This window comes from Misgurnus anguillicaudatus, chromosome 24 (genome assembly GCF_027580225.2).
Source record: "Misgurnus anguillicaudatus chromosome 24, ASM2758022v2, whole genome shotgun sequence".
Lineage (NCBI taxonomy): Eukaryota > Metazoa > Chordata > Actinopteri > Cypriniformes > Cobitidae > Misgurnus > Misgurnus anguillicaudatus.
Window position 1 is genome coordinate 18188277 of NC_073360.2, and position 22040 is coordinate 18210316.

At 39.1% G+C, this 22040-nt stretch overlaps 1 protein-coding gene across 1 annotated transcript in view; it reads right to left on the reverse strand.

Annotated features, from left to right (window-relative positions):
• med13b (mediator complex subunit 13b) overlaps positions 1 to 16876 on the reverse strand; it is a 31836-nt gene extending 14960 nt beyond the window's left edge. The window contains exons 1-9 of the mRNA XM_073863211.1: positions 16120 to 16876; positions 14522 to 14756; positions 12509 to 12677; positions 9011 to 9156; positions 2592 to 2789; positions 2310 to 2504; positions 1957 to 2117; positions 1769 to 1875; positions 296 to 991 (exon numbers count right to left, since the gene is read on the reverse strand). Coding sequence (XP_073719312.1) covers positions 296 to 991; positions 1769 to 1875; positions 1957 to 2117; positions 2310 to 2504; positions 2592 to 2789; positions 9011 to 9156; positions 12509 to 12677; positions 14522 to 14756; positions 16120 to 16188 — 1976 coding nt within the window. The 5' untranslated portion in view covers positions 16189 to 16876. The remainder of the gene's footprint in view (positions 1 to 295; positions 992 to 1768; positions 1876 to 1956; positions 2118 to 2309; positions 2505 to 2591; positions 2790 to 9010; positions 9157 to 12508; positions 12678 to 14521; positions 14757 to 16119) is intronic.
• Between the last annotated feature and the right edge of the window lie 5164 nt (positions 16877 to 22040).

Sequence of the window (22040 nt, forward strand, 5' to 3'; positions counted from 1 at the left end):
GACTTGCAAAAGGCAATGTTCTTTGTAAGAATGCAAGATGCCTTTCACAGCTTGTAGTTAAGATGTTAAAGGCCAGCCTATTTCTAAGGCAAGTTAATCACAAACATGCAAGGCCATGTTTTTGAAAAGCAAGTCAATTGATTTTTTACAAGGATGCCAAATGACAACTGCTAAAATTCAGGTCTACTAGGCCAACAAAAACAACTCGATTTCCTTTCTTTTCACAAACTAGAAAAACACCTCGCTTTTTATGCAATCACAATATAAGTATTAAACTGTTAAAATAAGTACTTACTCTGTAATAGACACGACTGTATCCTGGCCTCGGTTGCCATCCTCAAACTGTGTTACCACAGGAAGTTGAGGCGTATGGAAATCTGTTGTTCTCCCACCAGGCACCCTAAAGTACTTCCAGGGATTATGTGTTGTGTCCTGATTGGGGTTGATGGCGGAGCCCACATACACGGTGGGTTCTAGGGACTCTGGGTATGCGGGCGTGTAGGGTGGGGGCATTGGGTCCAGCTGAGAATCATCTGGGGGTTTCTGGGGCACCAGGCAGGGCTCGGAGGAAGGAGGGTAAAAGTGAGGGTGGAGAGGAGAAGAAGAGTTTTTTAAGTTGTTTGCCACCTCGTCCCCGTGCTCGCAGGGGTGCGGGCTGAGTGGCGGAGGCTGAGGGGAACTGGCTATCGCGTCAGTGGAGCCGTGCAGCATAGGGGTCTTGCTGGTGTTGATGTCTGCGTGGTGGAGGCTGGGGAAGCGAGTTTCTTCGTGGCCTTGAAGACACAGCCTGTGAACACCATCTCTCGGTTCAAGATTTGGCTCTTCACACAGTGAGTTGCGATGGTGAAAGGGAGTCTGAGGCCTCTTCTGCTGCTTGTCCCCCTTTTCCAGCTTCTCCCCCATCTTGTGTTTGGTGGATGGCTGAGAAGGTTGGCCAGCAGATGAAGGATGTCCTGGGGTGCTACATGCACGCTGCTTCTGGTTTTTGAGCCTGGAGCGAAAAGCAAAGATCCAAAGTTTATCATCCGAGTCATACTCCGTTAACCATGTCACTTATCAGGGTTCCCACACCTTAGTTAACTTCAAATTCAAGGACCTTTCCAGGTCCAATACCCTCAAATTCAAGAACTAAATGTGGGGACACATTTTAAGTGAGAGCAAGGTTACATTATTTTACCTTTTAAGATACATTGTTACAGTTCCCTTTCAAGGGAACTCGCGCTGCGTCACTGCAGTGACATTGGGGACGCCTCCAGGGGTAAGTGCATCTGAATGTGTATATCAAATTCAACCAATGGTGAGGCTTAACAACAAAGAGAGGGTGACGCGGGAGTAAGGAAGTATTTTGCTATCTGAAATATTGCCAAAGACGGCGTTATAGGGACGCAGGAAGTATGGCAAGCGAGACGCAGCGTCTCATTCCCTTCTCAGGGAACAACAGTTACATACGTAACCCCGAGACGTTTTCATCTATGCAAAAAAAAAACATTTTGGTATGAATCAACATTCGCATACAGAAGATATAAGCCCTTAAAGCGAACAATTTAGCACATGTGTCGGATTTTTATGATATTATCCTACACTACACGGAATAATATGGATTTTTTTCCAGAAAACTTCTTGCACAAAATAGATTCAAGCACTTTCAATGAGCTGTATGTTTATTTTCAAATCCTTGAATTTTTTTCCAGATTCACAAACTTTCAATGATTTCAAGAACCCGTGGGAACCCTGCTTATGTCTAGCATGTGGATTGGTTGTGGCGTACCTTGAACAATTGCACTGTGTCCTTTGAGATGGCTCGACAAATTCCCAAACAAAAGTTTTGTCAGTTTCCTCTTCACATACTGCATTGGAGATGGTTGAGAATTTCCTCTTGTGAAAAAAAACAATGTTAAATACTTCTACAGGTTTTTATTAAAAGTTAATTTGCTTTAAATGTAGATTTTATTCGTACTTGTTCTGGGCTTGGTTAATATTGCACTCTTGCCAGACTCTCTCCACCATTTGGCTGGCTAGTCGGCGAGGGATCTTGCCTCCGTGATGACTGCTGCTGTCCACACTGAAGGCGCCTGACATCGCTGAGAGTTTTACCCACTTTTGAGCAGGCTGCAAGACTGCAGGAAAAAATAAAAATTACTACTAAAGCCTTTAGAATGGCAGACCACAGCATGTTTTACAGAAGCTTTTCTTTAAGTGCAATAATTCCTACTTTATTAATTATGCTGATGTAAGCAAGCCTACATGTGTGCGAAAAAACCCTTAAAATATTTTCTCATGTACTTATATTAAATGTATATCGGTAGTACCTGCTTGGGCCTCCTCTGGTGAAGTGGGAGGAGTCAGGGTGACTGAAGAGATGGCGGCATCTCCATGGACCATATGACTGTGCAGACCTCCTGAATAAGAGCCAGAAGAGGTGGAGGAGCTCACTGTAGCCACAACCGGGATGTCAGACTGGGCCACCAGCACCAGGCTGGCTGGGTACACCATCCTCACACCAGCTACGCAACCAACACAAACAGTTACATACAAAGTTGAGAAGACAACGATACAGGGACAAAGCTTCAACCAATCAGTTTCAGTCTTACCAACGACCACCTCGACGGCAGCCAATGAATCGTCCTCCCAATCAAGGTCATCCATCTTGTCATCCGTGACATCCTTGGTGTTAGGGCCTATAGGATAAAACTGCTTCCATTCTTCAATTAACTTCTGGGTTGGTGGGTCGGAGAGCTTGAAAGACTGGCCTGTCAGAGATCCGCTCAAGCCGTAAGGAGAGAGAATCACTGTGGGAAAACAAGAACAAAGTCAGTGTATGATATTGGTTAGTGTGATGGGATGATGATACTTCCTGATCGAGCCTCCTTGTTCACCTTGCGGTAACATGAGAACAATGCTCTTGGCCACAAAGCCATAAAACGAAAGTCAAGAGCTGAGTCAATAAGGTACGCTCATGTTTGTTCTGAATGGAAACAAAAACTGAAGAGGCATTCCCTTTTTAACACAGAAGCCAAATGAACATATGGCATGTTTCCACATGCGGATCATAAAACAAAAAGGATTTACGGCAAAATTATAGCTGTTCATAAGCAGCTGATAAAAAATAATCTTAATATGAAGGTTGTTATCTAGAAAAAACTATTCTTGTTAGATTACTGGTCGATTGTTTTTAAGAGACAAACACAACTCAAAAGGACTTTTGGCCTCGGTATGAGACAATAAAACATTAAGGAGTTTATTGTAATTGGAGTTATACAGAGTTGCACTTGGCAAGGAGCACAACCACATTTGCAGATGTATATAACAAAGTCTAACATAAGCATTAGTTTGCCCTCGGGGAGACAAGTATAAACTCAAGCCTTACAACTGAGAACAACTTCTGTAAATGAAGTCTGCCAAAGTCAACCTGCAGCCATTACAATATGAAGAACTGGAATGTAAAGTACAGTCAATTATGACTACAGTTTTTACGGCCCAAGTAATACGATTAAAATGTGTTACGTTTAAATGATCTTGGATTGTCGGTATAGATTATAACAATCTAAGTTGGTCGCAAAATAAAAAGCCTGGGAACCTCTGCTCTACAGCATACCTGCCAAAGCACAATCTATTAATAGCCTCAATTTTAATATTTATTTATTAAATATTTTTTATATTTTATACAGTGGATATAAAGTCTACACAGCCCTGTTAAATTTGCAGATTTTTGTGATTTAAAAAATAAAACCAAGATGAATAATGTCAGAACCTGTTCCATGTTTATTGTGAAATTGCAACCTTTTAATTAAAATGAATAGCAATAGGAATCATTTACAGGAATTTTTTTTTTTACAATAACTTGATTGCACAAGTGTGCACACCCTTTTATAATAGTGATTGTGGCAGTGTTTAGAAGCAACTGATCACATTGAGCGCAAAAGATGCAATATTACTCATTATTATTGAATGCTGTAATAAAATCTAAAGGTGCTTAAACTAAGTTTTAGTTGCTTATTTTAACAATTTAATTTATTACAATATTTTATTTGATACAATTTTTACATGCCATTTTTTCACCACAAAATGATTCTTATTCACTTTCACGAGTTCACACTTACAAATATTTCTGAACAGGGTTATTAATATGCGTATTTGGCGTGCTGTCCGAGGAGAGGGCTCCGAGCTCGTTAATGGCCTGAGCCTGGAGCGCCTCCTGGCGGGGGCCTTAGGCCCGAACCCAGAATAATCCCCCCTGTTCTGGTTAGTAAGGTGACTAGGCAAATCTTGCGGAGAAGGGGAGGTGGAGGGATGCTGAAACTATCAAGGAATGAGGGCGAGTTGATTTTCAGTCTATATAGGTTTCTGTTGATGCCGATCAGGTGAAGACCTGATTGCTGATTGTCGACAGCTGGTCATAGTTACAAGGTAATTAGGTGAATTATTTGAACGTGCTCCTCCCGAACTTTGTTAATAAAACATCATTTAAAGGAACAGTATGTAGGATTGTGGCCAAAACTGGTATTGCAATAACAAAACGTGTGGCTAAAACTGGTACTGCAATCACACAACTGGTGGCCAATACACAACATGACAACATAAACATCATTTGAGGGCTGCAACTCCACTTTTTAAACGACAATATCCTGACCAGACTACTGTTGTCAGTGATATAAGTATTTAAAATGAAAATGATTTCTTAATGTCTAGTGACATATCAGGGTCATTTTATGATTAATTGATATAAATTTCTTACATACTGTTCCTTTAATATATAGGTTGGAAGTTGGGAATAAAGGTGGAACAGGTTTCAAACTTAGTCATCTTAGTTTCATTTTTTAAATCACAAAAACCTGCAATTTTACAGGGTTCCTACACAATTTTCATTTCAAAATTCCATACTTTTCCAGACTAAAATTTCCAGATATCCCTACATATTTTTCCGACCATACTTAACTTGTTCCGATAAATTGTTTTAAAATTCAACTGCTAACAAGTATGTTACATTCTAAACATTTCGTATTGGTGTTTTTGTCATTTATTGGGATAGGAAAGTAGCTAGACAGGAAGTAAGGTGCGAGAGAGAGGGGGGCGGGATGGGGAAAGTCCATGAGCCAGGACTCGAAATCGGGTCTCCCGAAGCAAAACAGGGCTACATGGTGACGCACTTATGCACAATAGCGCCAACAATTATGTTATACTCTGAATCAAAACCTCTATGTAGGCTATCAATTTTACAGAAACGGAAGGGATGTACAATTAACCAGAAAATTTGAAAATAGAGCTAAAGTCAAATGACAATGCTTAATTGGCCGTTAAGTACAGCAAACCTGAAAAGACTGTTTAAACAATAGGCTAATTATAAATATTTAGAAATTCTATATTAAAATATTGCTTTTTGTGACCTTAACGAACAAAATGCTAAATCAGTAAAACATTTTTAAAGGCTTAGAAATTTCATTTTTGAGTAAATTAATATCATCATTCTAAGCTAATAAGATCAAGTGTAAAAACGATCTTTTGGCAGTGCTAGCAGACTTATCCAATCGCCATGAAAAAACAATTGTATATATGATATATATCTATTATATAAATTTTAGAAATTCTTAATTTTATATTTAGAAAACGAATTAGGGAAAATAGTCTGGAAACGTAAATATTTTTTCATACGCCAATTTATTTTTTCCATACTTTTCCAGACCTGGAAATTACTCAAATCAAATTCCATACTTTTCCAAACCCCATAGGAACCCTGATTTTAAAAGAGGTGTGTAGACTTTTTATATGCACTGTAGCTTGGCTTCTTTTATCTATGTTAACATTTAAAACAATAGTAATCAACGTAATCAACAAGAAAATAAAATCAACAAGTAAAAAAAAGTTTTCAAGTAGACTATATCAAAAAGTATTCCTCCATTATCCATTGCCCTTCCTCACAAAAAGGTTGGAGACTCATGCTCTATGCATAATTTTTAATTTTACTTCTGTGTCGTCACTTGCAGACTGCTAGTAGGCTTTATAAATTACAACGCTTCCGGTCCGGATAAAATTGATGCACCAATACATTTTTGGGGAGGTGCGCGTCAGGGTACGCCGTAGGGTGGGGAACTATGCATAGGCACTTGACTTAAACTGGGCTATACGGAAGTATGGCAGTAGAAGAGGCTGAAGAGAACCACAGATACATCTGTTCAGGTTAAAACATACTGTTTTAAGCATGAATGCAAGTCACAGGCTTGTGAACTTAGCACCCTGAAGTGCAGGTGATGTAACAGAGCTGAAAGCTGGAGCGACTTTGGAAAACACCTCATCAGGGCCACGGTGGGGTTACACTGAGATAATGACTGCCACAAGAGGAGCAACGTCTCGAGAGATCTTAACATGATGTAGGCCTTCCATTACTGCACCCTTGAGTGGAGGAAAACGTGTTTGCCAACATACTGACTGCTTAAAGCCAACTACAAACCCCTAAAAACAAAACAGACCTTTGGGAAAGAGCTTGTCATATTTTTAATTCAGACACTACGCTGTAAAATTTCCACCTAAGTCTAATGTCAATATGTGCGTCATGTTCATGATCATAAAATTTTCCGGCGTTTGTCAATAAAATGTGGAGTTTTCTAGTTCACATATATATATAGTTTATTAAACACGTAAAATCAACAATTTTGGTTTTAAATTAGAAATGGGATTATAGCCGGGTCTACATCATCACTACCAATCACCCCAATCTAGTTGCTAGTGGACAGATAACATGTGCATCCCCAGAAATAAGACCTTAAGAGCATTTTTACAACCAATATGTATATCAATGAATGGTCTAAGGCTGGCGTGTTAACTTTCAAGACAGAATGCACAATCTTGTTGCCTTGTTGGCAAAAACTGCAGCAGATGTCCATACAACTGAAACGCTCATTCATAAAGTTGTGCCATGCACCTGTTAGCAAGCACATATTTGTGCACTAAAGCACTATTCGGACAGGATTAGTTTTCCAAACGACGTTTGAGTTTCAACATGTCCCCCACGACGTCTGTGATTTTATGTACCGATTCGGACGGGATTATAATTCTCTGGCTATTCCAGAAATGGGAGTGTCTGTTTCATGCTTTTGGGCGTTGCAGAAGAGCACGTGCTCTGGATGCGCGTGTTTGTAAGGTTTGATATTTTGCTTTAAATGTAAAATTATAACAGAACATGTAATTTATTAATTTAATTTTAACAAATCAAAATAACTTATACAAATCCTACTAAAGTAGCCTACATGTTTTATATAACTGGCTGCTTATAATAAACCCAAAGAAATAAAGAAATAATGATTAATAACAATTTATTACCTTTATTAATTAACATTACCATTCCAGAGACCTTATGCTGCGTTTACACCAACCGCGGTAGAGGCATGATTTCAATGTTAAGTTAATGTGAAGACCTGTTGACGTGCGTCTGGAGGTCCCGCGGCACGGATTAGGCGTTTGGCGCGGCGCGGATGAGGCGTGGAAGACGCGTTTCTGCCTCATTCACGCGTCTAGTTCAAGCGAAAGGTGTGAATTGAGCGTTGTGTGCGGTACGCGTGAATGGTGCTTTTTGTGGTTCACGCGAATTTGCGGCTGACGCCCGAGTTGGAAAATTTAAACTTTGGCGGAATTTCCTACATGTTTTATATAACTGGCTGCTTATAATAAACCCAAAGAAATAAAGAAATAATGATTAATAACAATTTATTACCTTTATTAATTAACATTACCATTCCAGAGACCTTATGCTGCGTTTACACCAACCGCGGTAGAGGCATGATTTCAATGTTAAGTTAATGTGAAGACCTGTTGACGTGCGTCTGGAGGTCCCGCGGCACGGATTAGGCGTTTGGCGCGGCGCGGATGAGGCGTGGAAGACGCGTTTCTGCCTCATTCACGCGTCTAGTTCAAGCGAAAGGTGTGAATTGAGCGTTGTGTGCGGTACGCGTGAATGGTGCTTTTTGTGGTTCACGCGAATTTGCGGCTGACGCCCAAGTTGAAAAATGTAAACTTTGGTGAAATTTTGTGCCGTATTAACCAATCAGGAGCTTGCTTGCTGCTGTGGTGGCAGCCCCGCCCGGAGTCATTTATTCAACCAACGCTTGATATTGTCCGTAAGCAGTCACCCAGAGCTATACGACACAAGTTCTTATTTCTATAGAATAAGAAGTGTGTCGGTGAGGACATTGGGCAACGTGGTAAGTTGTAATACACATTTTTGAGTCACGTGACGTTTATCGACCCGCACCGTTTATTTTCCCCCTATAGTGAGGTTACCAAATACAAACCCGTAACTCTCCCGATAAATGCACAATTAACATCAGTCATCTTGCAAACAGACAACCGCATAGCACTTGCCCCTCCCAGAAGAAGAGGATTTTGCCTCTGACGCGCGTCAAATGCTTAGTTTTTCCGCGCGCCTACTTCGCTCTACACGAGCGAAAGCATTCAAACTGTTCAAGCAGCAAACTAGAAGCGATTTTGACGCCTGAAACGCGGTTGGTGTAAACGCAGCATTATACTGATATTACAGTGGCCAGTCTTAACAGTGTTTGATATTCAGCTCGTCTTGATTTAATTCTTTTATTTCGCGAATGTAAAAAAACATCCATATCTGAATGAATGGGACTCAGGAAGTACAATATATGCGCGTTAGTAAGACATTACGGCAGATCACGTTGACCAAAACACGGCAAGAACCGCGTTTTCAAAAGATATTGCGGGCAAACACAGACATTTGCATCCGGACGGGATTAAATTTCTCAGAGGAACTCTGAGTTCGGCAAAAAATTGCTCTGGAATTTTTACAGAGGTCGTCAGAGAAAAGCACAGACATGGCCGATTCGGACGGGATTAAAAACACAGTGGACGTGTTTTCTTAGAGGTCCCCCTGTAATCCCGTCCGAATAGGGATTTAGCTGTACATTTTTAGTAACTTCAGTTTTTACCATATTTAAATGAAGAATTCCCCTCAAAACTAAATTCTAAATTCTCTATGTATGTGCAAAGCTACTACCTTGTACGGAGTTGCTGCTCTGCTGAGCCAATGTCAGGTGCTCCTCACTCAACAGGTAGACAGGCTGGTGCTGGTTGATCTCCACGCTGGTGCACACATTACTGTCTCCATGTACGAAGAACGTGAAGGAGCAGGACAGGTGTTCACTGTGGGGAAAGGGGAACAAATGGTGGATTACTTGAAGGCTTTGAAATTATATCCTTAAAAAGAAAGTGGCACACTTTCACAAGGTCTCTAAGAATGATGTGCTACTCTTAGAGCTGCAGTGAGTGACTAGAGGAACTGTGAAGATGGATAGGAAATACTACAGCAAGACTTGGGAACATTCACAAAGAGCATCTTTTAACTTCAACATTAGGGCATTCGAGGTGTTTAATTAAATCTTTGTCTGCGTAAGGAATGTTTAACACTCAGAGTTGTTATGTAGCACAAATTCTTTAAGATAACAACCTAACACCTGTGAGCGTGTGACCCGCAAGCTACAGTAAACAGCTGTTACAGTGTAACCACACACGCAGATAAGTGATAAACATTAAGAGACTACAAAGCGCAACAGTAAGTTTTAGCAGGCTTTTTTGGTAGTAAGCTTATTTCTCGTATTTATTTTCTTCACAGGGATTTTCCAATAAGCCACAAACCAATTCCAAGACAAATCACAAAATTTCACATTATGATCTGGAAAAAAATATTCCGTTTCCATGCTAATAATGACTCAGATGACTCTTTAGGATTATGGGTAGTGTAGTTCTTTGCCAGGAATTCTGCAACATTATCTGTTACAAATATTATAAGCTAAAACCACACCTTTAAATTACTATTGCACTATTTATATTACAGGTGAAGCTGATCTCTTTCATGGCATTCAAAACATAAAACTGAACCTGACTTTGCAGAACTTTACAGTGGGTTCTCTCTCTCTCTCTGCATGCCTGAACATTTAGTCTGTTTCATGAAGCCCAACACTGGCACAGAGACCCAGAATTCACTCCATTTGTGCCAGCAGATGTGTGTATGCTCTCACTGGAGGGATCAAGTGATGGCCCCTGGTAACACCAGGCTGTACGGTGCCAGCACTGTGTTATGCACGGTGCGGGGCACGAGCTAGAGAGAGAAAGAGCGAGCGAGGGTGGAGACTGCATTCCTCATACGTCTGCGTCTGTTGAGCTCAGTTAGGATTGTCATTAGGGCACGCCACCAACAAACCACTACAAACCCCAAACACACAGATGGCACTTCAAAGCCCTATATGTTTAGTGAGTGTTCAAAGTGACCAAACAGCATTCAACCCGATCTAAAAAAAACCTGTGAGCAGTTTCATACTACTAATGCTTATTAGTAAGAATGTGTCATCATCTATTCAAGTTCAGGCAGAGCTCGGCAAGTGAAAGCGAAATGGTGGTTCCTGTTGACCTACCTACTGTGAAACCGCAATGTCAGTGTTTTGTGAGAGTAAGCTCTTTATTAAAACCTAGACAGAGGAAACGGCAACATTTTCCAGCCTGTGCATCCTTAACCGATGCTGTGTAGCCCCCGCGAGTGAGCGCACACCCACAGCGGGAAGCCGTATTCACCCACCCACCCGCAGACACACCAAAACACTTCTGGCCTGAGGGTACCAATGACATCTATTCAAATGAGGCAGACAATTACAAGGATGGCATCTTCTGCCCCTCCCTACAATATTGGAATATTTCACTCAAGACAGAAACAGCTATAGTGAAAGGATAGCACACAGCTCTCATGCAAACAAACAGAGTACCCCAGGAGGTTGGACGTTTGAATCGCTAGATGCCAACAGCCTGATGTCACTCATCTGCTGTGATAAACAATGAAGATCATGCAGTAAATGCAGCAGATTACGGCATGTATCCGCATCGCTGGGCACGAACACACCAACTCATCATCGTAACGTAAACATCGCACAAAGCCGACAACAGCAACAATCCCCAGTTTGCACACCAAATTTAGAATTAGGCAAAAAAAAAAACATGAGGCTGTGCATTATAACGCTTTTTAGCACATGTAAATAGGTGGTCGTACGTTGACTGTGACCTAATCCCAGTCCCTCCAGAAAAACGTGATTATGCGATCGCATGATTCAATGCATAATCAGCCAAAGTCAGCATATTTATGCGAGGGCCACATTTTTTAAATACGACGCACTTTCGCCGCATAAATTGCGGATTTCTGATCGCAAAATTGCATGACTTCAGATCTTTTGCATGAATTAATTTTCGTAGCAAGAAGTCATATATATCATAGCAGATAGTTGAAAAATGTTGCATTTACTTCACACATGCGCAGCCACGTACCCGGTTCTCATGGGAATGTTAGGAAGTGACGTAATTATGTGATGTAAACATCAATCAAAAGCTGCAAAAGCTACAAACAATTTTTGCAAGTTCACGAAGTTTTTGCAAGTTCCCGCAATTTCGTGTGATAAAACCGCATAAATATCCCGCATATTCCATCGCATTTTTTAAGAAAACGTGCTGCAAGATCAAGGATTTTTCCCTGCAACAATCACAAAAAAACTCTGGAAGGACTGTAATACGATTTTGGTGCATATCCGATTGGAATCCAATCAAATTTAGAACGCGTGAACGGCCAAAAACCACACGAAATCAGTTTTTTATCTGTTTCAGGCTACATCCAGAGGAATTTCAGTCCGAGAGCATTACGTCATGCTGTCGAGTAACGTAAAACATAAACACGTCAACAATCGAGGCGGATTGTGGTGCCAGCGTGATGTCATTGCCATAGAAACAGTACAGATAATCCAAAAAATGGCAGAACGCTACAGGACGCACAGATCGGATCTGAAAAGTTGTGATACACAATTCAGTCCCTCCAGAAAAACGCGATTATGTGATCGCATGATTCAATGCATAATCAGCCAAACTTCGCATATTTATGCGGGGGCCGCATTTTTTTTTTAATACGCTGCACTTTCGCAGCATTAATTTCAGATTTCAGTGCACAAAATATGCGGGGCTTGCATGATTTCATAATCCCTGCATTTTTGTAGCAAAAAGTCATATATATCTTGTTGAAAAATTTTGCATTTATTTCACACATGCGCAGCCATGTCCCCTGTTGTCATGGGAATGTTGAGAAGTGACATAATTACGCGATGTGAACATCAATGAAAAGCTCCAAAAGCTGCAAACAGTTTTTGCAAGTTCCCACAATTTTTGCAAGTTCTCGCAATTTCATCGCATAAAATTGCATAAATATCCTGCATATTCCATCGCATTTTTTAAGAAAACGTGCCGCAAGATCATGGATTTTTGCCCGGAAGGACTGCAATATGGACAACGAGTCTGTCAAATTGGATATGCATCAAAATCAGATTTGGACTGACAGTGTAAACAATGTTAACATGCTACAAAGCAACTAGGTGCATTATTACACAGGTGCATTTATCAACATTTTACATGAGGTTTGTCGAATTAGAATTTAAAGCTGCAACTATGTGTTTCATTAAATGTCTTTTACCTTTTGTTGATTGGCTTTTCATCTTTCTCGTAGGGCTTGACAAACCACTTGCCGATTCGAATGAAAGATCGGTTCATGAGGCAGCGTTCCAACAGGTTATGGATGGCTTTGAAGAGCAGCGTTCGGCACTCATAAGTCAGGCCGCTCTCCCATGCACCGTCCTCATCACCTGCATGAAACAGAACAAAAATCAGTAATGCTATTATGTTTTAATAAAATGCATTCGTAAACAGAAAAAATAATGTTGGATGACCACAGACATTGCAATAAGCTTTAGAATGGACAGTCGGCATAACAGTTCAGGGAGGACTCGGAGTTAGATCATAGGACATCTCTATTTATCCTAAACAAATTAAATTAAAGAATGCTGAAACAACGCATGACTCAGTCTTGGACGTCCCAACGGTGCTTGTTGATAGAAAGACAATAAAGATTTTTTAAGGAAAAATTTTTCTTTTTTTAACTATTTAATTAATTTATTTAACCCACTTAGTTTTCATGGACCAAGCACATATTGAGCTGTTATGTTAAAAAATAGAGGATGAAAAACAGATGTTATATTCTTCTGACTTCAGTTGAGTCACATCTTACAAATGGATTAGGGTTTAACTCTTAAACAATAAGGATTTTGCTGCAGGCCCAACTGGGTCAGTAGTTCAGTTTTTTTTTTTTTACAATTTTTTTTATTGGCCACAAACATAATTTAAAGGCGGGGTGCATGATCTCTAAAAGCCAATGTTGACATTTGAAATCTCTGAAACAAACACGCCCCTGCCTACCCCAGTACAATCTGGACCTTCATTTGATAGACCCGCCCCACACATATGCAATCCAGGCAATGATGTTGGTTAGTAGACACACCCCTTACTGCTAATTGGCCAAAAGTGTGTTTTGGTACTCGGCCCGACTCGCTTTTCCAAAGTGTTTTCCAAAAATCATGCACCCCGCCTTTAACAGAATTTTTGCAACGTAAAAATCCTTGCTGCACTTATGTTTTGAAAGTTTAATCAACTTGAATTTACAATTCATTTAAACTTACTTGACAAGTGAGGAGTTGCTATAAATTATAAAAAATAAAATAAAAATAAAATTATTTATAAAAGTTATTTCAACTTTATTTTTATAATTTATACCAACTCCTCACTTGTCAAGAACATTTAAAATTAATTGTCATTTCAAATTAATAAAACTTACAAATTAAATGTAACAATGAGTTTTGGAACAGTGTTACACAAAAAATATTAATATTTTTACATTTTATTTTACAAGAACTGCGACAACGCAACTCCACCGCAGCTACAAATTCACATAAACTTTTGTGGGAAACTGTGACATACATTGGTAGTGAAATTTGACAATACAAGTCATAACTGTCTACACCTAATGTTGTCTAGCTGTCCAACATTGAAAGTATTTGTCAAAGCATCACACTATCCTAAAACTAGCCTGACAGTTCCATCATCTGGCCCCTAACTCTCACAGATTGCCCCAGGGGACTGCCATCCTTACGGATGAGCCATGCAATTTTACACAAGCCGTGATCTACAAAACTATAACCAACCTCCACGCATAGTTTCTTGCTCTTTCGAGCTGAAAGCATAAAAGAGCAGCTCATAAACTAAAAAGGATTTATCAATGGCTAGAAGATCTGTCTGATGTTTTGTGCATAGCAAAGTCAGTGACTTGGACCCTAAAGATAACCAAAAGGAGAGTATCTGCCTCTTCATTTACACATACACAAGAATTATAGATATATTGAACAATTTTGACGATGTAATTGCAATTAATGTGTTTTGCAAACCTCAATAACCAGTCTATGACTAATGTCTGGCAACACCTCCAGACTAACCACCAATTTACCATTAAAAAACATAACAACCCTGACATACCAATGAAATGACATCTGAATTCAAATGGAAAAGTGCAAATATTAACAAAACAGTGTCATATGTTAAATATGTACACGCTACGGTTACGAAGATGTGTGTCGGTCGATAAAGGAAGTAGACGTACAGGAGAGGTCACGGTGGACGAGCTCGGCAAAGTTGGGGTCGTCTCCCCACCAAAAGATCCAGAGCTCCCGGCGGCCCGGGGTCTGGTGCCTCCGCCACACGCTCAGCACATCCGCCTTCAGGCAGCGACTGAAGCTGCACAGGATGGGGTCCTCCTCTGTCACTGGGAAGAGGATGGGGGACGAGGTGGGGCCCTGCCATACAAAGCACTTCCATTTGATCCCTGTGAGGTCAGCCTGAAGGCAAAAAGCAAGAGACAATGCATTAGAAAAATTGTTGCAGCAATGGGATACACTAGAAAACAGCGACGTGACACACATGCGTGTACACAACAGTTCCTTAAGCGGCTGAAACTGTCACTTCAAAAATGTAGACATGTAAGGGTAAAAATATTTAGCTGTGTTATTGCATGATGAGGCAATCTAGACATACATACCCACTAATCAATGCATCACGAATCAACATACGGTATATTATTAATTGACATCCTGTAGCATAGTGGGTTCGAATCTGACACGGATCCCACGCCCCCTCTCTCACTACGTACTTTTCTGTCTAGTTTATTTTAAAAAAAAATGCCTAAAAAATAAAATTATTAAATATTTACTTAAACAATTCTGAAATGCTAAACAGACACTTTAATAAGTGTTTGAGTCTAAAGATGTTTTTTTGGCATGTACCATCTGCTCCTGTCCTTCAAAGGAAAACCAAGTCTGCCCAAACTTTTACAAATCAAAGCTGGAGTGACACTTCTTATGTATATTATCTTATCTGTTATTCCTATGGGACAGCCCTCCAATTTAAACAAACTCACAGCTTTGTAGTTTTTCCCTGACTGGATTAAATGTAATGTGACAAATTTGCACAATCTCTCAAAATTAATATAAAGCATTGTCGATCTGTGTTAGCAAGTAAATAAAGACAAGTTTGTCATAAACACTTGGTTAAATGTTGACGGATCACTCCAGTGCCAAGAAGTGAAGGAATGAATGTAGGTGTGTATAGGAAAATGAGTCGCATATTACTACGCAGATTACAAACGCAAAGTTCCCACTGCAGACGAAACTTATGTAACTCCAGCCAGCTTTACTAAAACCAGACATTAGTTCAGATAGGAAAAGACTACGCACGCTAAAATGCATTTTGTAAACGCTTCATGTAAATAAAGTTACCCTAAATCTAGAAAAGAGAAGTTCGTAAAAGCGAAAGCGTACAGTATGCTACATTACGCGCTATCATTTCAACGATAAATCGACAAATAAATTAAATCAGTTCCTATGCGGTTTAGTATCACTCTCCCAATGCTGCCCCTTTAGTTGTTTTGTACTTTGAGGAGTTAGTTACTTATGCCAACAACTCGCAGCTTGTTCAAGCCAGTTAGTTCAGCAAGTGTTTACCAACGTTAGCCAACGCGACCCGAATACCACATAACATCATAGACGCCAACCTCAGTAGGAAACAAACACACATCCAAACGCGTCGTGTGTCTATAAATGTGATACCCCATAAGATATTTTTACTGCTATTAGGATCAACAGGCCTCTTGTTGATTGACTGGCCGGCTAAAAATGGCTTCTGGCCCTCACACACATCTCTTACCAGACAGAAGAGATTGGAGTGGCAGTCCTCCAAGCTCGCCCCGTTGGGTACAAAACAAGAACTCATCATCAAAGCGCAGTCCAGCGAGCCATCATCTCTTTCAGATCCCAGGAACAAATAAAGTGATGGATTTTGGAGTGGGTCTCTCTCTCTCCCAGACACAATCAGCAGGACGGGTTCGCGTCCAGCGAGCTAATTAGCTTAGCTCTGGTCTTCCTCCGCTAGAGGTTACTCACGTACCAGGAATGCGTTAAAAAATCCGCTAAAAACGTCCAGCGCGAATAAACGCCACACATTTACCATGATCCGCGGAGAGATATTTTTATCCCTCAGATGCGACGGTTGAAAAAATACGCGATTACGGCAGTCAGCGAGAGGGTAGGGGGGTAAATTTAGCCCTCCCCCTTTAGCCTAGCTTAGCTTCAGGCTAACTGGAGTTAGCGACTAGCTGGCTAACTGACTGGCTACGCGAGGCAGCAACAAACAGTTCGAGACAGAAGAGTTCAGATTTAAATTTCATTAAACATCTTCTCCCGTTTCCTATTCTTCGTCGTACCGCTGCCGAAGATAAAACGTTAAGATTTTGACGACTAAAAGTGAAAGGTTGTGAATAAAAAGTAGAATTAAAATAGGAAAGGCTGTGAGCAGTGCTCAGCTGTGTCTCACTGGTTTGTTTGAATACATTGGTCGCATCCTTTAATGGCGGCCACAGGGACACAACTCTACTACACTACATCACACTCCAGTCTACTCTACTACACTCGACTCCGATTGGCAGCGCTGCGACTCGATAGAGAAACGAGTCGATGCTTGATTCCATTAAGATCCAAAGGAGCCGATTTAGTCATTCATAGAGCTGTCAACTTATTTATTTTTTTTGGAAAAAAAAATATCAGTCTGAAACTCGTTACAGTAGTACGTAATGTATATAATTAAGTATATATAATAACTAGGCTATTTATTCTGCAAGTGGCAACTTTCTAGCTAAACTCTACTCTGTACACGTTATATTTTAACACACATCACAATATAATATATTGATCAATATTACGATTATACCCATTTAAAAGACAGCATTATCCAATGCCTAACATGTGTCAGCACCATGAAAATAATAGCTAATTATCAGACTAACCAGTTAATCTGTACAATAAAATTATATGGGTTTATTACTTGATCTAAACAGGAATCAAATGATAACGGTGGGTAAATTATACTTGGCACGTTTGCAAATGTGGTTTAATGACAGGCCCACTGTTGCATTAGGATTTTATAACAAAATAAAGTAAAAGTTAATAACAGAAATAAAATTACAAAATGTTAAAGTTATATTTTTTTAATTTTGTAAATTCAGTAATTGCTATCACTAATTTAAAATTACATTTCATTGTCTTTTTTAATGTTAAAGGGCACCTATTGGACATAATGTATGTTGGCAATGTGAACACAACCACCGGTGAAAAAATCCACCTGATTTTAATCCCCATTAAACCAGAATAGTCTCATTAGACATGCTGTTTTGATTGTCTTATTAATGTGAGGTCACATTGATAAAGCCCTGCCCACTTTTCATCTCTCAGCAAGTTGTACTCTCTCCACTATACTATTGTCTCAGACTGTTAGCCTAGAAATCTAGACGCACCCTAGCGGCCGCAAAATATATTTGCTGCCAGGGTTTAGTCTAGGCACTCACAATACACTTAACAGCTCCAAAAACCAAAATTTGGTCAGGCCAATCACATCGTGTGTAGCGTCTGTGGGGCGGGCTTAACATGATGACGACAGAGCTGCCTGCGACGGTTCCTACTTGAAAACAAAGAATGGCTGCTGCTGCTGGCGAACAGCTTTCTTTTGAAGCGGCTTTGGCCGCGACTCTGAAGGACTTAGACTTATGTTTTTCTTTGAGAGAAGAGCAAATAACCCTACTGAAGTCCTTTTTAAGCAAGAAAGATGTGTTTGGAGTTTTGCCGACTGGTTACGGTAAAAGTTTGATATACTAATTAGCTCCACTGGTGGGGAAACGCAGGGGACTCATACGTCACCTTCTTCGTTGCTCTGATTGGTCATAGCGCTATCCTATTGCGTGCAGAGGCATTTTGAGGGACAACCTTATATCCCGCCCCTTGCATTGAGACGTTTGTGTGAAGAGTTGCCAGACCTTACATCTTGATGTAGGTCTGGCTAACCAGGCTATCAGACTGTATCAATCAGATCTATTTTTACTGAAAGCGCTCACCATGGGCGAGGCTAGCCCCTTTTTAGGGGTGCTTCAGCACCCCTAAAAAGGAGCTCAGCACCCCTAAAACTTGGGGCAAGAAATTTAATTATTCTAAAATGTTCGCTCGTCTTTGACCAGGTTAAATAATGTCCAAAACATACTCCGTAGTTTGTGGTTTAAAATATATAATAAGGTAGAAAATGAAAACCAAATGGTGTCATCATCTTCTACTTCTCTGTACCTGCATCGCTTAGCCCGTCCGACATTCAGCGTGAAACACATGCAGAGTGAGAATCAGATAGTGTTGTGATGCAACTTTTTTGTTCAAATCTTACAAAATGTTTACGTTATGTTTATAATGAGCGAGTACATCACGAATCAATCTTTCAAGTCGTGTTTTTGTCTTATAATGAATCACCATGGTACACGTATAATAAGTGTTTATTTTCGGATTATTTAAGTCCGGCGGGTACCCGCGCGCTGCGGAGTAGCACAGTACCTGGGTGACTCGTCCATAGACTTAAACGGAGAAGTAGCGCCGGTTACAATGTTCTTCCGCAAGACGCATGCAGTGCGTCTCAGTGGGTAGTTGCATACGTGTGTCTCCGTTGTTAAAGTTTATTGTATGATTTATCGTTAATTTGAGACTTATTTTAACAATCGGGAGTCATGTAAACATGACATCACGTGCGTCTTTTCTGGTCAGTCGTCATGAAAACATGGCGTTAGGAACAGAGTGAAAACAAACTACACATCACTGTATACCACCAGTAGGCTACCGGTAAGTTATGTGTGAAATCACTAACTGTCTGACTATCAAACTAGACAATAAATATTTTTTTAGTTTGTCACATGTAGACTAATATGAAGGTGATAACGTCTTTAACCCTTAGTGCAGGAGTCACAAGTGTTTTGTTTTAGACATATAGTAAAGGTAATGGTTCAATTAAAGGACTGTTAAAAGAAAAGCTGCAAATTAACAAACTATTAATAAACCTACCATATGTTGTAGGCATAAAAGTTATAAATTAGGAGATTTGTCATTTTGACAAAGGCAAACAATACACTGTATATTCACATAAAGCCATACCCACACTGCTGGTGTAGCCCACCTTTTGTCCTGAGACTTTAATATGGCTTTAATGGCAAAAATGTGCTAGCTCACCATTAATTAGAAATAAAAAGGTTGGCAAAAAATGCATCTGAAAACTCACCAGATTGATGCTTTAAAATATGTAATTTTAAAAAAATTCTAAGGGGGAGCATGGTCCCGGACCCTAGGGGTAATATTCTTCTCATCTTTTTCACCCCTGACCCATTTTCATGCCTGAAAGGTCTCCAAAAAATCTTTATTTTGGAGTTAGTTGAACCAATGTTAAAATGAAAGCTATTTTACAATATACATATTATTGGTTTCTGTAGGAAAAAAGAGCGGGTGGTGGCAGAGGAGCTCATTGGGTGCTCAGCACCCCTAAAGCTCTAACCCTAGAATCGCCTCTGGCGCTCACTGTCTGTTTGTTAGGAAATGAGGAGCTGTAACTCATTTGCATTTAAAGTACAAACAGTGAGGGGCTTTTTACACCTGGTCACTTCATGCGTTTTCTCTGATCAGATAGCTATCCGATCGTAAAAAGACAAAGAGTTTTGTGAACGTTTTTTTTTTCGTCATGGACCTGTACATTAAATCATCACAATGTCACTCTCCCGCTGCTCTGTACTGTGCACACCAGCTCATGCTGAGCAAGGAGATGCGCGTCCCCTGCCCAACATACAGTACAACATACAGGAAGGGCCGTCTTTTGTTTCATAAACGTCGTTTTAAGTTTTTTAAGGCGAAGTAATGAATAGTGTATTTGCATTTGCAAAGGAGAATAAAATCGGATTCATATCCGTTTTGCTAAGGTGCATTTATGGAACAGTAAATGGAACAGTTTTAACAAATCAGATAGCTATCCGATCATAGAAAACACATGAAGTGACCAGGTGTAAAAAAAGCCCCAAAGAGTGCGTTTTTGCTCCAACCCAAATAGGGTCATTTTGGACATGCTATAATAAATGATCTGTGGGGTATTTTGAGCTGAAACTTCACAGACACATTCTGGGCATACTGGAGACTTTTATTACATCTTGTAAAAAGGTCATAATAGGTGCCCTTTAAAATGTTATGTTACTTATTTATCTGACGTTTACAAATAAAAGAGATATAAATAAATAAACTGCCGTAAGGTTAAACATAAATACTGATTTATTATGAATAGCTGAATATAGTGAAGACACTATATAAATATCAAACAACATGATATAAGTGGAGATCTTATCCTCTTCTCTATATTTCTTTGCCTGGATAATTTGGCCAATTAAAAGTGTCATAAAGTCACAAAGTATTTTATAATGTATAAATATTTTGTTATTTTTTTTAAATGTACTTTTAAAGGCTCTGCTTTATATACAAGACTATGCACACCACTTCCTCCACTATTTAATCTGTTTCTAAATATACCACATTATTTGTGACATGCGTTCAGCACATTTTTTTGCAAACTTTTAATTTTTGTCAAATCTTATAAAAGAAGGTATTCAGAGCAGGATTTTCATCTGGTAAAGCATGAAACAAAATTTAATAGACTTACACACAAAAAAAAGGCCATATACTTGGACAATATAATGATCTTCATAAAAGACTATTCAGTAGTAACATCTTTTTTAGTGCTGGGCATAGATTAATATTAATTCCTAGCCCTTAAAAGATTAATCTCATACAAAATAAAAGTCATTTTAGGCATAATAAATGAGTTTGTGCTGTGTGTAATATTATGTATACCTTAACACACACACATACATTTAAGAAATGATTTATTTATATATTTTTTTGTTTATATATAATAAATAAATAAATAAATTTAAATATATATATATATGTTTAAATATATATATGTAAATGTTTCTTAAATACATACATGAATGTGTGTATTTATATATACATAATAATTACACACAGCACAAACTCATATATTATGCAAAAAATGACTTTTATTTTGTATAAAATTAATCTAGATTTTTTCAACCTTGTACTGTATGTTTTTGGTCAAATCTCCCTCCCAGCACTTAACCTTTTTAGCTTACTTTTGTAAATCCATTTATCCTCTTTGTGAATAAAATGTCTGCCAAATAAATACATGTATATGATGTAATATAATATACATTTATTATTGTATATAGGAATATAAATTGTATAAAATATGCACACTGCAAAAAATATGCAGCATTTTAGTCAAATCAACACTGATTTTTATGTAACTTTAAATAAAAAAAATTAATGAAAAAATTTCAACTGTTTTTAAAGTTATGTCAACTTTTCACAAGCCAAAACTTAAAATACTACGTGGAATTGACTTGCAATTTTTTTTTACTTCATACTGCATTTTTTTTTTACAGTGTAGGACAAACATCCAGTCATAGGGAAGACTGGAAGAGAGTGTCTTGTGTTGAAACTTATATGCTTGACATTTCGGCAAATAAAAACAGCAACAACAACAAATGTTCTAAATGACCTATTATAATGAATATGTTTACTTTCAGTACTTTCTACATTTATTTGGAATCTGACTGCAGGTCTGCAGGTACAGTAAAGTCAATAATAACTAATGGTTAATCTTAAATGTCTTAACTTTGAGCTTTGCCCTTAGTTGTAACTGCTTGCTTT